The 17,496-nt window shown below is 34.4% G+C and overlaps 3 protein-coding genes across 10 annotated transcripts; all 3 read left to right on the top strand.

The window, feature by feature from the left end:
- The first annotated feature begins 2,376 nt into the window (after positions 1–2,376).
- On the top strand, positions 2,377–6,698 carry LOC132610608 (putative late blight resistance protein homolog R1B-17). Of its 6 annotated transcripts, none has more exons than XR_009571190.1 (4): positions 2,377–2,533; positions 3,501–5,891; positions 6,209–6,320; positions 6,426–6,698. XR_009571190.1 is itself a non-coding variant. In XM_060324923.1 (4 exons), exons 2-3 carry the CDS (start codon positions 3,530–3,532, stop codon positions 6,262–6,264), a joined length of 2,418 nt encoding a protein of 805 aa, XP_060180906.1. In that variant the 5' UTR covers positions 2,377–2,533; positions 3,501–3,529; the 3' UTR covers positions 6,265–6,308; positions 6,426–6,698. The 6 variants fall into 6 exon arrangements, 4 of the variants coding, with proteins under 4 accessions (XP_060180906.1, XP_060180908.1, XP_060180909.1 ...); XR_009571191.1 differs by having other exon boundaries at positions 6,209–6,330; XM_060324923.1 differs by having other exon boundaries at positions 6,209–6,308.
- Positions 6,699–10,880: 4,182 nt separating this feature from the next.
- Positions 10,881–13,334, top strand: LOC132609342 (protein WHAT'S THIS FACTOR 1 homolog, chloroplastic). Its single transcript, XM_060323260.1, has 2 exons — positions 10,881–10,987; positions 11,938–13,334. Exon 2 carries the CDS (start codon positions 11,938–11,940, stop codon positions 13,135–13,137), a length of 1,200 nt encoding a protein of 399 aa, XP_060179243.1. The 5' UTR covers positions 10,881–10,987; the 3' UTR covers positions 13,138–13,334.
- Positions 10,881–16,593, top strand: LOC132609343 (DNA polymerase zeta processivity subunit). 3 transcript variants are annotated; one of them, XM_060323262.1, is made up of 6 exons: positions 10,881–10,987; positions 14,083–14,193; positions 14,293–14,373; positions 14,459–14,571; positions 14,860–15,049; positions 16,036–16,593. In XM_060323262.1, exons 2-6 carry the CDS (start codon positions 14,169–14,171, stop codon positions 16,233–16,235), a joined length of 609 nt encoding a protein of 202 aa, XP_060179245.1. In that variant the 5' UTR covers positions 10,881–10,987; positions 14,083–14,168; the 3' UTR covers positions 16,236–16,593. The 3 variants fall into 3 exon arrangements, with proteins under 3 accessions (XP_060179245.1, XP_060179244.1, XP_060179246.1); XM_060323261.1 differs by lacking the exon at positions 10,881–10,987 and adding an exon at positions 12,749–12,887 and having other exon boundaries at positions 16,027–16,593; XM_060323263.1 differs by lacking the exons at positions 10,881–10,987; positions 14,293–14,373 and adding an exon at positions 12,749–12,887 and having other exon boundaries at positions 16,027–16,593.
- The last annotated feature ends 903 nt before the right edge of the window (positions 16,594–17,496 follow it).

Genomic DNA, 17,496 nt, shown 5'->3' with positions numbered 1-17,496 from the left:
TTGATTTATATTAAACTTTTTGCACTTATGTCACATAGAAGGCTTGAAGTGTGTGAATTCCAAAACGTTGGTAGTGAAGATCACCAAAAATGCAGGAATAATGAAGACATATCATGATCACCACTAGTGGCGGATCTAGGATTTTCATTCAGAGTGTTCGAAAAAAAAAAAAAAAAACTAAATATATACTGTAATTTTTTGTCGAAGGTGTTCAAAAGTTAATATATATACACAAATACAAAAAATTTACCCTATATATACACTGTAATTTTTTGCCGAGGGTGTTCGGGTGAACACCCTGGCCCCCAAGTAGATCCGCCCTTGATCACCACTAACACTTGCTGTGGAACGGCAAGTATTTCTCCATCCTTAATCAGAGGTTTGGGATATTAATTCTAAAAATGGGGTTGTCTTTGATCGGGAGCTCTTTACTTCCCAAAGTAGAATTTTCCTACACGAATTCTGATTAGTCAAGCCTAAAACCGGTACCAAACACTGGACAAAAAACTAAAAAAATGAAAGGACCTCTTTAAGAAATACAATATTAGAAGGGAAAAAATGATATACCATCAAAAGGTGGATTATATAACTATATTCTTTTATGTTTTTTTCTTTTTCTTTCTTTTAATTAAAACTAAAGGAAGAGTCTAGAGCAAATTCAAAATTTAAACTATATACATGAGTTTTGCAGAACCCTTTTATTGATATTTAAGTAACTGCTATGTAAATTGTTTACTCCCTCCGTTCATTTTTATTTTTCCATTATTCTAAAAATAGATTTTTGCTTTTACTTGTCCATTTTTGCATATCAAGAGAAAAATAATTTATTTATTCTGGCCTACCCTTAGCATTAATTACTCATTACAGATTATTTTTCAAATTCATTAAGATTATACACTAATTAATATGGATATCATGGTAAATGCTCACTTCATTTGTTATTTCTTACGGGTTTGTAAAGTTCATAGTGGACAAGTGAAACGGAGGGAGTATCTTCCAAATTTACATTTGACGCTGGTCACAAGACACGAGTATACAGTAGTTTTCTCGAACAAAATTAAATGATATACTTATTATTTTGGAATAATAGCACTTTTGTTCTCTAAATTATTGGTATATTCTGCTTTTAATTCTTGTGACATATGGGTCGATATATTTAATCTTCAATAAATTTAAATATGTGATTTTTCTTTCATAAAGAAAATATATTGTAGACTAATTAGTATATAATTATACTATCATCTAATAGAAAGTAACAATACAAATGTAACACATGAGTAATTAAGCGATAGAACAGTTAATGACAATAACAACGACAATGTAACTCCACTCGAGTCTGAAACAGTTAATATTTATGATAAGTTTGTGAGTATTCACGATCAGAGTACTTAGTATACAAAAGTGCAAAATGTAATGTACTTAGTAACATATATAAAAACTAAAAATAAAATTTATTAATAACTAAAGGACAAAAGTTCTATTAATTCTATTATTTCATTTCAGAAAAAGGAAAAGAAGATACTACCAAGTATTGGTTTACAACTCTTAGATGCTGACCGAAATGATGAGTATTACTCAGATTTTTTAGATAATGATAAAAAATACATCTAGAACTATCATTTTTTCGTGAATCTCAACACCCATTTATCAGCAGTTTCCTTTTCCTTACATGAAATTTAATTTCATCATTTATGTATTAAAAACATCTCGACAACTATCAGTTATTTTTATTCCGAACCTACTACTCAAACTAGGTGTGTTTTAATACATAGATTATGATCAGCAGCGGAGTTAGGATTTTCACTAAGGAGATTCAAAATACGAAGAAGTAAACACATGAAGAAGCCAACGGGGTTCAACATCTAGCATATATACATAAAAACAAAAAATTAACCATATGTATAAACAGTATAATTTTCCGCCGAAGGGGATTCGCATAAACCCTCTTGGTCGTACTTTGCTCCGCCCCTGATTATGATAGTTCAAGTAGGAAAAGAGAATAACTGATAGTTGGGGTGTGAAACTCGCCAAAAAAAAAAATAGTCCCTTCATTTCAATTTAGTTAGACTTGTCATGGAGTTTAAGAAATAAAAGAAGACTTTTAAAACTTGTAATCTAAAATAAACCATATATATTTTTATGGCTATAAATCATTTCATTAAGTGTAAAATGAGAAGTTTTAAGTTAAATTATTTCTAAATATAAAAAAAAATCAGCTTTTTGAGACATGATAAAAAAAAAATATATCACATAAATGGAGTAGTTCAAACTATTAATTTGACCATACCTCTAAGATTTTTTGGATTGGAACTTTTTGCACATGCATGCACGTAACCCTATTTTTTTAGCCGCCAACGTGAGAGTTCCCCACGCTAGTCCACTTGTGCCATGAAGACAAAACTCAAAATATTATTATATATATATACACACACACCGTTCGCCTTTGTTGACTTGATTACAGCATTGCTAAATTTTTAGCTCGTTTTTACCTCTGATGTAGAAAGGACTGATTTTTTCTTCTTCTTGATTGAATGTAAGTTTGATTTTTCTTTCTCTTTTAGATTTTTCGTCTTCATTGTAAGCTGAATATTATTGGACTGTGAATATTTGGACTTAATACTATAAATGTATAGACTTAATAGGCTTAGAGTCAAGTGTTCTCTGTGAAACCTATAGATTCAACTGCATTTCTTAGAATGCTTACAAGAAAATTTACATTAAGGGTGAGTTTAGTATGAACAGGGAAATATTTTCCTGGAAAATAAGTGATTTTCTTACTTATGTACTAGTGTTTGTAAGTAAGCAGACAATATTGTTTCACAATCATTCATATATAATTTAGGCAAATACTATCAGGGGAGGGGTGGGATGGGGTGTATTTGGATGATAGGGAGGAACGAAATTCACTTATGGAACTTATTTTCTCTTCTTCCACTAAAAAAGTCATTTTCCTTATTTAACTTGTTTTTCAAGAAAAAATGTTTTTCTAGAATTTTGACTGACCAGACATGGAAAATTGGAAAAGCATTTCTGCAAAATGTTTTCCTCCATGCCAAACACATTCCTATGATTTAGTGATTTTCATACGAGATTAGACTCTTTCTTCATATTATACCTTATTAATCTTTTATAATTTTGTTTTCCCCAAAAGTTTCCACCCTTGATCCCCATTTTTCATCTGACAGCCTATTATTATTCATGGTTTTTTTGGTGAAAAATAGAGCATTTGAAAGTTGTGCTAAGAAAGTTGAAACTTTATATGATAGTTTCCAAAACCACCAACTCTAGTTTATTATCTTTCTCTCTGATAAAAAGAACTTGGCAAAAAAGCATGAGAAATATAAAACCCCTTCCAAATGTTATCTTAATTGAAAATTTTGCAGTATTGGGTTCTATTGCTTCAATTCCTAGATTTAGTAGATAATTCCAGTGCATAGCGGGAGCTTTGTGCACCGGGTTGCACTTTATAGTTCTAACATAGTTATATTTACTTCCAACAGCAGTAAAGATATCAGGCTAGCTAATTGACATGGGGAACGTTCTGACGGGTAAAAGAACTCGTGCTAATTCAACGGCTTCCAACCAATATAGTCATGGTGAAAGAACTCGTGCTAATTCAACGGCTTCCAACCAATATAGTCATCATCCACCAATTGATGAGGAAGCGGTTGGTTTTGATGATGATGCAGAAAGTATAATTCAACAATTGAAATGGGGAACAAAGGAACTAGACATTGTCTCGATTGTTGGAATGCCTGGACTGGGCAAAACAACATTGGCTAAAAAGGTATTCACTCATCATAGTATTGATAAACACTTTGACGTTCAAGCGTGGTGCTCTGTTTCAAAAGAATATAATTCGAGGAAGGTGTTCTCTGAGATTCTTAAACAAGTTGTAAGCAATATGGGTGGTATTGAAGATGAAGACATGCCTGACAAGTTGCGCAAGAGTCTGATGCGCAAGAGATACCTCATCGTATTAGATGATATATGGGAAGTTGAGGCATGGGAAGAGTTGCGGTTATCTTTCCCACAGGATGAAAATGGAAGCAGAATAGTTCTAACGACTCGAGATGAAGAAGTGGCTAGGCAGCTTAAGCACCACAGTGATCCATATTTTCTTCGATTTCTCACGGTGGATGAGAGCTGGGAATTACTTCAGAAGAAAGTATTTCAAGGAGAGATTTGTCCCCCAGAACTACTCAAAGCAGGATTACAAGTTGCTGAAAGCTGCAAGGGATTACCTCTTGCAATCGTTTTGATTGCTGGAATTATTGCAAAGCAAAAGCAAGTCTCTTTGTGGCGTGAAGCTGCAAATGATTTAAGTTCCCGTGTTTTAGAAGAACAAAGCATGAAGATAATAGAATCAAGTTATGACCCTTTGCAAGACCATTTAAAGTCTTGCCTTCTTTACATGGTGTTGTTCCCAGAAGACTACAAATTTCCAGTGTCCGAATTGCTTAACTTGTGGATAGCTGAAAATTTTGTACACAACATGGAAACAGAGAACATGGAGGAAGCGTCAAAAATTTGCTTGAATGATCTAGTGAACAGAAGCCTAGTTATTGTTTCTGGAAGGAGAGAAGATAACGGCGAGATAGAATACTGCACCGTTCACGATGTAGTGCGTGAGTTTTGCTTGAGAAAACTTACAAAAGAAAAGTTTATGCAGTACCAACAGTCAAAGGAACCTCAGTATACTGCAAGTTGTATCCATGATGATCTTGTCCACCAATTGTTGCAGTGTGAAAAATTATTGGATAAGATTCCAAAGTTGGCAGGCTTGAAGGAAGGGGAGTCTTTTGCCCAATGTCATGATAGGTCTCTTGAGTTCATTGCTCATCCAGAATCCCGTGTATGGGAAAAGACAAGTCTTTTACTTGATAACTTAAGATTTATTCGGGTGTTGCATTTGTCGGATGTCTGCTTGGAAAGACGTTTGTGGGCTATGGTAGTGCAAGCAGTAACTCACTTGAGGTATCTTGCAATTTGTACCCGAGAATTTGATTTCCAGTGGGTATCACACCTACACGATCTACAAACTTTGCAGGTGGTGAGGAAAGATGAATTTTCAAGGCGTTTCGAGACATCACCTTCTATTTGGAAAATGCAGAAGCTAAGGCATGTGGATATACAGGACTTTTCCTTCAAATGGGAAGACAATGATCGAGCAGCTTTCGAAGAATCTTCAGAAATTGTGTTACCGAACTTGAAGACTTTTGGAAAGTGCCGTATATACATAGTCGATATGGCTCCGGAGTTCTGGAGGAGATTCCCAAATATTGAACAACTCAATCTCCACTTTGTTGAACAGGGTTATGAAGTTCATATGCCTAATCTTGAAGAACTCCCACTTCAATCTCTCGAAGTGGGCTTCTCACGCCCAATTACAGGCTACAAATCCATAGGACGGGACAGTTGTGTTGCCTTCCCTTCAAATCTAAAGGGCTTGTCCCTTGATAGACTTTGCCTAACAGAAAAAGTTGTTTCGCAACTTGCAAGTCTGCGAAACCTTGAGAGGCTCAAACTACGTGGCATATACTTCAAGTCCGAAGATAGATTCTCGCAGGCTGAATATTGCATATGTTGGGATGTCAGTGACTATGAGTTTCGAGCACTCAAATACTTGAATTTACAGAATGTTCTTGTTACAGAATGGCGCTCCTCAGAAGCATCCTTCCCCGTGCTTGAGAAACTAATTATAAACAATTGCAAAATTATGTGCGGTCAGATCCCTTCTAGCTTTGTGGATATCCCAACACTGAAGTTGATTAAATTGATTTGCTGCGATAAGTCACTTCAGGATTCAGCTCTCAACATTAAAAAAGAAGTGGAAGAGATGACAGGATGTGATAGTCTCCAAGTTCATATGCAGCATAAAACATATAATGGTACGTGATATCATTAAGACAAAAGGGCAGCCTGGTGCACAAAGCATCTCGCGTTAGCAGGATCCGGGGAAAGGTCGCACCACAAGGGATGTGATGTAGATAGCCTACCCTAATGCAAGCATTAGTGGCTGCTTCCACGGAGACAACTTTACCGTTGCTCCAAGGCTCCCCTTCTATCATTAAGACAAATTAGGCAAATTTTATTTACATCATGTGCACTGTGATACATATGGAATTAAGAAAAAAAAATTAAAGTATAATAATTCATTTATGTAACATTTTGATTTTTCTCTCTATTTTGTTTTCATTATTTGTAGGTTTCTTTCTCCAAGCTGCAGATGTAGATTTTGCAATAGACTGCTTTGGTGCTTGAGATCAAGAAGACATCCGTAACACACTGCCTCTTTATGCCTTGAGGTTGCAAATGATGTACATATTTGTAACGACCCGTTAGATCGCTTCGAACTTTCGATACTTGTTGAGTACACAACGTTCTTTTGTACTCATGCTACACTTGCTGCTCTTTTTGTGCAGATATGACATACCCTCGTGGGAGCATTTTGATGACTGGGTTTGAGTTTGCTTGGAGATATCAGAGTGAGTTGCTTGGCTAGTTCGTAGCACCGTGGACTCCCTCTCTTATTTTATTAGTGTTCTATTCTCATCCAGACAGTGTATCAGATTTCAGACTTATGTATTTGTGTCTTTTTTGATGCTCTTGAATCATATCACAGGTTTTGCGATGTTGGTTGTATTTCCGCACTTTTATCATATTAGACTAATATTATGTATTTCGTTATGTTTTCATTTATAACTGCTAATAAAGGAAGAAATCGGCTAAATTGGAATTGGTATGCCTATCGGGCTGGGGTGTAGGTGTCTTCGTAACTTAGGAAATTTTGGATCGTGACAATATTTAGAAGAGGAAAGCATGAAGATAATAGAATCAAGCGACCATTTGGAAGACCATTTGAAGCCTTTCATTCATGACATGGGATTGTTTCTAGAAGACTACAAATTTCCAGTGACCAATTTGCTAAAGTGTTGGATAGCTGAAAATTTTGTACAGGACATGGGACACAGAGAACATGAAGGAAGCATCTAAAATTTGCTTGAATGATCTAGTGAACAGAAGCCTAGTTGTGGTCATTATAAGGGGAGGTAATGGTGAGATAAAATATTGGACTGTTCATGATGTAGCGTGTGAGTTTTGCTTGAGAAAACTTACAAAAGAAATGTTTATGTAGCTCTGTTGAATTTATCCAGGATAATCGACGGAAATTTTCGACTTTGCTACAGGTGCTACCTCGTTGAATTTATCCAGAAACCATAAACCATACCATTTGTTTTTGCACTGCCGTTTTGTATTGGAACCTATGTTTGCCTATGTTCGCTCGGCTCTTTAAAATTGCTGCCGCATCGGTATCGGATCCTCCAAAAATGCACTACCTTTGGGGAATCCACACACACGGTGACATTTTTTAAGAGTCTGAGTAACATAGATCCCAATAACTATTCGGTGGACTATTTGAAGCAAGCAATTGTATAATACTTTTGTTGTCTTTTTAATGTCAAGAGGAACTAATTACTGATGCAGAATCTCTTATAGACTTTAAATCCATGTCGTTATAGGTAAGACTGACGTGAAAGTGGATCGGATTCCTTTTGCAAAGCTATCAAGCACAATTCATGTTTTATATGTGAGGTTATTCACTCAATAATTTATGCTCTCATTTGTATTATTTTTTGAAAAGGTGAATTGCCACATCTCCGTCTGAATGTAGTCAATTCACTAAAACAAGTCAAATTCTTATTTCCCTATTATGTAACTCTTTTTTGTCGTTTGATTCATCTATCATTTTGACTTTGAATGGTTAAATACCTAAAAAATAAAAGATTTAATATTTTGGATAAAATAGTTCATGTAATTCAACATAGTATTAAGAGAGGCAAAAGTGCTCCTATGTTCTAGTCTCATCATTAGGGGTGTACAAAGTAAACCGACAAACCGCACCAAACTGATAAACCGAATCAAACCGAGAAAAAAATCCAATTAGTGGTTTGGTTTGACTTGGTTTGGTGTTGAAAAAAAAAACCCGACCATAATTGATTTGGTTTGGTTTTAGCTAAAAAAAGTCAAACCGAACCGAACAAAACCAACCCGACATTACATGTATTCAATTTTAAAATTATTTTATACACAAAAATATTTATTTGTAGTGTAATTTATAAATATTTCTTAAATTTTTTTATCTATTATCATATTATTCAAGCTTGAAATTAGAATTTTGAATGTGAATAGGTTTTACATCCTGTGGATGTTATTAACTCATATAAAGTCCAAACCAAAACCAACTCAACACTAATACTAACAAAAGAAATTCAATTTACCACTAGGAATGACAATAATGTAGGATATATCTCCTTTAGTTTTGCATAATTGGTTTAGAGAGTGAAAATACATTACTTAAGTTTTTTTTTCTTGTCATGTAATTAATACTTATTAGCCATACTTATTTTAGGATGACTTAGTATTTTTAGATTATGGTCATTTTCTTTATGGCTTATTAATTAGCAATATTTATTTTAACCGATTTTATTATCTTTTTGTTGAATATTTTAATACAATGTCATCACTCTTCTCACATTTTGTGTTATTTTCTTATGAAACACTTTAATTACATAGTTGTATCTTATTAGGACTAAAGAAATATTTGAAGTAAAAGTTATATATTTTGTATCAAGACTATTCCGAAAACAACCCGAGAAAACCCGAGGTTAAAAAACCCGAACTTTATTGGTTTGGTTTGGTATATAAATTTAAAAACTCGACGCAGTTGGTTTGGTTTGGTGTTTAAGAAATCCGAACCAACCCGGTCCATATACACCCCTACTCATCATTATGTATCAGCAAGAATAATTTTAACGTTATATTATAAATGTAATGAATCAATTGTCTGTCTGTCTTTCTTTCTTAAATTTTGCGTTACTCAATTACCATCATATAAAGTGTTATGCCGCTAATGAAGTTAAAATCAATCGATGGATACGAGAGTTCAAATTCTATCGAGAGACAAAAAAAAGCTAAGTGAATTTACGCGTTTATGAATAAATTATTACCATATATTTGTCTGAATGAAAAAAAAAATGTATCTGATGAATTAGTTGGAAAGTCGGCAAACTCACCCAAACTCCATCTTTATAAAATTAATTGGAAAGAATTATTAGATGTGGCAATTAAAACGACTTATATATTGCGTTCAATTAATGAAAAGTGATCCAAAGTTACCCTTACACAATTCGAAATTGTTCAATTTTGTCATACGTTTAACCTTTGATTTAATCATACCTTTGCAATTAGCAAATTAATTCATATTTTGCTCTTATTATTAATGGCCCTAGCGCGAAATAATTAAACTTCATATGGAAAAAGGCTAAAAATGTCCCCAAATTATCGGAAAAGATTAAAAAATACCCTTCATCTATCTATTTTGCTAAAAATACCCCTATGGTTACATTTTTATCTCACTTATGCCCTTTTGACTAACGTTAAACATTGAATTAAAAAAAATATTCAAATTCCGTGTGACATTTATTACTGGATCAATTTAAAACTCTGACCCAATTAAATAAATTCAGCCACCTGATTTTCTCACTTACCTAACCTGCCCGAAAATCATAAAACGGAAAAGGGCCAAATATACCCCTATACTATTTGAAAAGAGTTAAATATACCCTTCGTTATACTCTGGGTCCAAATATACGTCTACCATTATATTGTGGGTTCAAATATACCCCTCAGTGAGTTGGCACCACGTGGCATGCCACCTCACCACCCAACCCATTTATCCCTCTCTTCACCGGTTCACCCACCATTACCATCCCATCTCCACCTTCACTCGCTCTAAGAAAAAGGGGTTTAAGCAAATATACTAACACAAAGCTTAATCCTAATTGATAAAATATTAGTACCTAAATATATTCTTTAATCAATATACCGTATATTTGAACCCAAAGTATAACGTTAAGAATATATTTAGACCCAAAATAATACGAATAGTATATTTAACCCTTTTCCAATAGTACAAGGTATATTTGGCCCTTTTGGGAACATAAAATCTCAACCAAAAAAAAAAATCATTTTCGGCCATTTTTGTTCTAGTCCCTCATCTTCTTCAAAGTCCAATTTTACCCCTTAACTTTTGGTCATGATTAGTATAAAACAAATGAACCCCAATTTCGAACCATTTACATCAGTCTCCATATTGTATGTTTGCTTCTTTTTCTCTTCGATTTCTCTCCCTTTATATATATATATATATATTTTCCATTGTATTATATGTATCTTTAATTAAACCAAAACCCTTATAATTTTTTCTCAAATGAGTGTAATTACTTTTTTTTTTTTTACTAGTGAATTTGTTTTTTTTTTCAATGCTGTGTTTGCTCCGATTTATTAGTGCACTAATCTGCGTTTACATAGTAATCAATTGAAAATAATTTGTGTATTTTTTTTTTTTTTGGGTGCTATAGCTCAAGCAGTGGAGCTTTGGTAAAATCAATATATAGCTCATTTTTCTTTTTGTTGATTTTATATTAATTCATTTGATTATTATATGGGATTCTTTCGTTTATGTCCCTTCTGCCAAACTTAATTACCAGCAGTAGCCCAAATATACAAAACCTATACGCTGATATGTATATTATACACTTATAGTATATGTATATTGTACGTATAGTTCGAGCCTTGTGTATAGAAAAATCCTTGGTAGGGAGCGCTTCTTCCCGAATGGGGCCTTACGCAGCGCGAATACGATATAGTTGGGCTCCAATGTTGTACGTATTGTATATGTATATTGCACGTATAGTATATGTATATTTGAATTTAAATATACAAGACGTATACATTTGCTGGCTATTTTGTAAACTAGATCACTCAAAGGTATTGGGCTGTAATTATCCCTTCTTATATTTATTCTATTTTGTCAGTTAAGGAGTAAGATTACTGCAAAATCGCCAGAGCAAGGAGTTTATGCCCATAGGAGCCTACAGAAATCAGTTGGCTGCTCAAATTGAAAAAAGAAATAATCTTTGAGGTATATTCCTATTCATTGGTTATGTATGTGAAGTTCTGGATATGCACTGTCATAATGTTATTGGTGTTTGAGAACTGAGAAGTATTCAACATATATCGGTTTGTATACTGTTTATCTGATTATTCATTGTTGACAAAACTGGATATTTAGTTATTTATTGATGCTTTTCAAAATGTGAGATATGCTGATAATGAGTAAGGGTATATGAATGTCTTAGGAAAACCAAAGCGTTGAGATATAGTTGCGAGCATACTGCATATGTGGTCATGCGTTTGCGTTAAGGACACTGAAGAACATTTCATGTGTCTTTGCTTACTCCAGGACATAGCTCATCAACTTGATTTGCTGAATAATGTGTAATTTTTGTGATATAAAATTAAAGCTACATTCATGAGCTCCATAGATAGTGTGGACAGTTAGTAATTCTATACCTTGAACTTCTTAGAAAGATAGAAGTGAATCTTATTAAATTTTATACAGTTACCAATCTCAAAAAAATCTTATTAAATTTTATAGGAAGGATTAACAGATTTTTTGTTTCAACAGTGTAGGAATAACTTGTCGTATTAGTAGTTGGGTGCAGAAACTTTTACAGAAGTCAACAGAATAAATATATAAACTCAATAACTTTCTTGGATCCATGCTGTAAATAATATGTTGAAGAATGTACAAACAACACTACAACAATGATGTTGTGGTTATCATTCAATATGTGAGTGTCTTTTTGTGGATCTCAAACCATGGGAGAAAACCTCCAGTTGACAACCTTAAATTTTTATGGGTAACGTCAAAAGCTGCCATACGAAAAAATTGTTGGGAACTTACCTGTTTATAGTTTTCATTAAGGGAAACGGCTCTTTTCTCCAAAATCTGTTCACGCTTCAAATGTTTAAGCAAGCTGAATTGGGCCCCAACAATGTGACCTGATGCACGTCTCTGCTCTTTTCCAGATGCATAAACATGTGATGGTGTTCTCGCTAATTGAGTCCCAAAAATGGTTTACAGTCAATGGAAGGCAAAGACTATGCCATCCATTGCCATCTGTGAAAGTAGGACATATGTGGCTACAAATCATGTTCAAATCCAGTGGAGGAAGGAGGCCTAAGAAGAAAATATATTATAGAGTAAATGATCTAGACAGAGTCATGGAGCTTCAGAAGAAACCATCATTGATTTTACGCCTAAAATCCATCATTCAATCGCAGAAAAACCAATACCTCCTTCTTAGAGACCTTGAGAAAGAAGTTGGATTTGTGCAGAAGTGGAATTTCATGGGCATAATTGAGAAATATCCTACCATATTCCGTGTCACTGGTGGAAATAGAACTCCACCGATGGTTATGTTGACTGAAAAGGCTGATAAAATTGCACTAGAAGAAGATGAAGCAAGAGTGCAAATGGAACCTATTTTGGTCAAGAATCTAAGGAAGTTGTTAATGTTGTCAGTTGATTGCATGTTGCCATTGGAAACCATTCAACTGGTTGAGAATGATTTAGGCTTGCCTAGTGATTTCGAGCAATCACTGATTCCAAAATACCCACAATTTTTCTCAGTGAAAGATGTGAATGGAAGAACTTCCCTTCAGTTGGAAAATTGGGACTCTTTACTGGCAGTCACTGCCAGGGAGGAAAGGTTAGTGTGTGAAGGGGTCCTGACTTCAAAAGGGCAGGCTAGAGTATTGAAAGATGGAAACCTTTTTGGTCCTTTTGCGTTTCAAATGCGTTATCCTGCAGGATTTAGGCCGAACACGAACTACCTTAAGGAAGTTCAGAAGTGGCAGAAGATGGATTTCCCTTCTCCATACTTGAATGCTAGAAGATTTGAACTTGCTGATCCTAAAGCTCAAAAAAGAGTGGTAGCAGTGCTTCACGAGCTCCTCAGTTTGACTATGGAAAAGAGGTTGACATCTGCTCAAATAGATGCATTTCATTCGGAGTTACAGTTACCGGCTAGACTTTTGCTTTGCTTAGTCAAACATCACGGTATATTCTACATCACTAATAAGGGTGTCAGGAGTACCGTGATACTTAAAGAGGCTTATGACGGATCTAATTTGATTTGTAAATGCCCTCTTTTATTGTTTAGGGATAAATTTATAGCACTTACGGGAAGAAGAGATATTGATTCATGTATCAGTACTCCGTCATAGTTTATTTAATGAGAATATTGGTTGACATTGTATTCTGTTCTTTTTCCCCGGTTTTTCATGGGTCTTAATCAGTATTGGTGTTAATCAATAATACCGATGGTCAAGATATTGGCAGTGGTACAGCTTTTGTATTCAATTATATGTTGAAAGCGATTAAATACTGAATCAATCATATTAATTGGAATTTTAGCAAATTTGATGCTGTGCATTATTGATGCCTAAAGTTAATTTTCCTAACAGAGGAAATATATAGTCAATGGAGAGAGTTTAGATGGGGATAGAGCCTAGAGACATACTGAAAGAAAGAGAGATGGTGTGAACTTGAATGTTTTGAGAACTATCCTGGAAATCAACTAATTTTGTTTTGAATTTTCCGTAGAAGCTGTTTTTTGGATACTTTGTTTTGTTTTATGTCAAAACATTATTATTTATCTGCTTTAATCCTAGTTTTAGTTGGCACTCTGTTTAACTTGTTTTTAGAGGTCATAGAGAAGTTTCTGTATACCCTGGATGCTGGACTGCTGGTAGCAATAAAATTCACGTTACTCTACAATAAAAGAAAGCATCTCTGTAAATGCCTTAAATATTCATGAGTGTTCATATTAGGGATATCTCAGTTTTTATCTGGTTATTTGATCCAAACTTTACGGTTTCAATGGGTTGTTATCTGCTTAACTTGGTTGTTTTATATTTTGTAGAGATGAAAATATAAAATATATTTAAGAAGCTTTTTAACAAATTATCATTCATATTTGTTAATTCTAGTTAGTTAAGGAATTTTATTGATTGAGAGTCGCAATTAATAAATATAATTTCTTGTAAAATTGTACATTTACGTCAAAATTCATTTACTGAAATGGTCTCATTGAGACCTTTTCAAATAATCCTTCCTAATATCTATAACTAGTAAACTGAGGTAAACCAGCTTGAGTTCTTTATGCATAGGCTGAGGGAGAGCACATTGTGTGACTGCTTCGCATGTTTGACCAGAATACAGAGTTACAGAAATCAAAGGAGTTGAAGAGAGATTGATGGATCGCAATCGAAGTCCACAAGGTTGGTGGTACTTTTATCAAGTTCTAATTTGCTGATTCAAAGCTTTCTTTCCTCATTATTTTTAGCAAGGAGAGGTGTCTTTTCATTGTGAGATTGCAGGTGAAACCGCCCAGATTCTTGTAGAATTTTTAGAAGTTGCCATTACGTCAGTTGTATTCCTCAAAGGAGTTTATCCAAGTGGTAAAAGAAAAATTAGCAGAAATTTAGAGCTCTATTTTACTGCTTAAGCTAGAAACCTCTGAACTATGGATCTTGTTTTATGAAGGGGCATTTGAAAGGCGGCGTTACATGAATGTTGTGGTTCAAAGAGCTAGACACCCGGAGCTTCAACAATATATCCATTCTTCTGTCAATGGACTTTTTCCTTTCATACAAAAGGTTTATTCCATTCCTTTCAACTGGCCCTTAATAGTTAATTGCTCATCTTGGGTACCGGAGCTAATGTTTGAATATATAATCCCGCGTTGCCTCGCATTTTCCTTCAGGGAAAAGAGACAGAAGAACTTTTTGTTGCGTGCTTGAACTTATAACAATTCTTTGATCTTGTTTATTTGACAAATCTTATTGCTTTCCCAAGGGAAATGAGAGATTCACCTCTAAGCTGTTATTCTTCTGCTATCGTCGTTCCGTAGAAGTAATCATGTTTTTTTTTCTTTCTTTTTTCAGGGATTGGTTGAGAGAGTAGCAGTGATTTTTTTTGATAGCAACAACGTACCTCTCGAGAGATTTGTTTTCAAGATAAATGTGAACCAGTCCTATGGTTCAAAGTTGGAGGAAGCTGATCTGGAGTTTTCACTTAAATCATTTTTGATCAAGCTTCCTTTGTCACAATCGTTAATGAAGGTTCTTCCACCAAGTAAGCTATAATAGGAACTTCATATTAAATGCCACTATGAATCTTCTTTAATCACATTATATTAGTGTTATATTTGTTATATGTATTTAAGACTAACTATTCAAGGGAGAGGGAGATGAATGCTATAGACCCTTTGTGCTGAATTGATTGTTTTAGGTGACATCCCACTCTAGCCACCTTAAAAAGAGTAGACAAGGAAAAAACAGTTTTTTTTTTTTTTTACAAGGGAAAAAGAGCATATAAGGTAAATGGAACATCTTAATGGAGAACCTCTTATACCTAATACCTATGACATCCCACTCAAACAACCTTAGTTGAATTCTTTTAGCCAAATAGTATATATATAAGGGCCCGTTTAGACGTGGGTTTTTTCCCTTTTTTTTCAAAAAAAAAAAATATATATATATATATATATACACTCATATTGTTTGGTTATGCATTGGAATGATATTTTGGTTAGTTTTTGAAGATGATTATTTCAAGTGAATTTTCTTCCACTCACAAAACCTCAACCCTTTCTTCAAGTGAAAGACATGTCCAAACACAACTTCCAACTGTCAAATGCTATTTGTCAACTTCAATTTCAAATACTATTTTTTTCCTCAAATATCACCCAATTTATGTCCAAACGCCTATTAAGTATCATACACTGTACTGGCATCTACAGCAATGTGAATTTAACATGGCTGAATCTGATTCTCTGTCATTTTTCATGTACAAATTGATTTCTATTGGATCGGAGACTTTGAATTGACAAAAAACAATGTGAAATACTTCTCCAAGTTTATGATGGACTTCATGACAGAAGAATATTTTGTTGAACGGAGGTGGTTTGCCTGGCAAATAGTTTTGTATTGTAGGACAATAGTTGTCAGTTCACATGATTCAAAGGATGAAAAGTTCTTTTAGTTTATCGCCCACAACTTGATACATTGCCATTTGGCTTTTGCAATTTGACGGGTTCCTCAACTTGTCAGCTTCGACAGATTGCAGCTGGGAGATAACAGCTTACTTTCGCTCTCTCCCGCAGAGTAGTACAAGCAAAGATGCAGAAATGTGGGTCCCAACAGATACCCGGCAGTGGCAGCAAGCACCTCTTATAACTCCTATCAAGTCCATGAGTAGTGAACCTCTAGGTGTCCAGTTATATCTTGAACATCCAAGTCTCTCTGAACCAAAGGCTTAGAGAGGGCCATCTCAGAGGCATTTGTTATGGAGCTATTCCAACATCTTAAGATATTGTGTGTTAATGCAATCACTCCGAGGTTATAGAATTCATGTACTTGTATAACAAAAGGTAGTAAAGAATTTGTAAAGGTGCCAAGAAGATCTTATTGTGGTGTATTCTTGACTTCTTTCTACTTTTCCTATAGTTTTTACTGCATATATTAAGGTAGATTAGGCATAGTGGGAGAGATCCATGGAATGACATTGCCTCGGTGCGAGATTACGCAAGGCCACAAAGAAAACGAACATAGTTATGTGTACCAGATTATGTGGAAAAGCACCTGATATTCATGTTGGTCCAGGTTTGTATCAGTTCAGAGTTCGTAGTGCCATTGTTATTTTGAAAATTCAGTTTCTGATAGTTACGTAGTGTAAAACTTTAGCTGGTTTCCCCAGAAAAATACGGATAGCTCTTCTATTATTGTGGGTTAGATCGAGCAGACTTTCTACTCGACAACACAGTTGCATCTGCACCAATTTCCAAGCCTGTGAAGATGCACAGGAGATTTTAGGAGACTCGGTTTTCTTATGGACAACAAAACAACAACAATATATCCAGTATAATCTCACCAGGCGGGTTTTGGAGGGTAGAGTGTACGCAAATCTTGCCCTACCTTTTGAGAGGTAGGGAGGCTATTTTCGATAGATCTCCGACTGAAGCAGAGATGAAAAAGCATCGGTAACTCCGTAATAATAAGCAGTAATAACAGCAAGATAATAGGACAGGCGTAGTAAAGGTCTTCTTATGTCCATTTTAGTTAATATATAAACGGGGGTTACTATTGCCATTTTTCTTTCGCAACTATTACCACATGAATGGTTTAATTAGGTTAACTTTTAAAATCTGTTTATTTTAAAATGATTTATTTATAAATGGACGAGTAGTAGTTTCTGTTTTGTCAATCTATTCAAAAAGTAATCTTAAGTACAGTCAAACCTCTCTATAGTGGCAGCGTTTGTCCGGAAATTTCGTAGTTGCTATAGTGAGGTGTTGCTATGCATGTATAATGACATTTGATATTTAGATCTCATTCTGCTGTTATAAATAAAAGTACGCAAACAATTAACTTTTTATATTTTTTATGTTATAAACGAAAATAATATACTTGTAAATTTTAAAATCTCAATTGATTTTCAAATCTCATAAATTAAAAATTGAAAAGACTAATAATTTACTACTAAATCCATAACTAGTTGTACCACACAGATAAAGAATTAAA

Source organism: Lycium barbarum, chromosome 9 (assembly GCF_019175385.1).
Source record: "Lycium barbarum isolate Lr01 chromosome 9, ASM1917538v2, whole genome shotgun sequence".
Classification (NCBI taxonomy): Eukaryota; Viridiplantae; Streptophyta; class Magnoliopsida; order Solanales; family Solanaceae; genus Lycium; species Lycium barbarum.
Note: the sequence above shows the minus strand (reverse complement) of the source record. Positions and strands in the feature narration are given on the sequence as shown.

Excerpts from the sequence above, each read along its gene's own strand:
- LOC132609343 (XM_060323261.1), top strand. The coding sequence starts at position 14,169 with ATGGATCGCAATCGAAGTCCACAAG. Across the intron at positions 14,374-14,458 it reads CAAAGGAGTTTATCCAAGTG|GGGCATTTGAAAGGCGGCGT; the intron begins GTAAAAGAAAAA and ends TGTTTTATGAAG. Across the intron at positions 14,572-14,859 it reads TTTTTCCTTTCATACAAAAG|GGATTGGTTGAGAGAGTAGC; the intron begins GTTTATTCCATT and ends TTCTTTTTTCAG.
- LOC132609342 (XM_060323260.1), top strand. The coding sequence starts at position 11,938 with ATGCATAAACATGTGATGGTGTTCTCGCTAATTGAGTCCCAAAAATGG.
- LOC132610608 (XM_060324923.1), top strand. The coding sequence starts at position 3,530 with ATGGGGAACGTTCTGACGGGTAAAAGAACTCGTGCTAATTCAACGGCT. Across the intron at positions 5,892-6,208 it reads GCAGCATAAAACATATAATG|GTTTCTTTCTCCAAGCTGCA; the intron begins GTACGTGATATC and ends CATTATTTGTAG.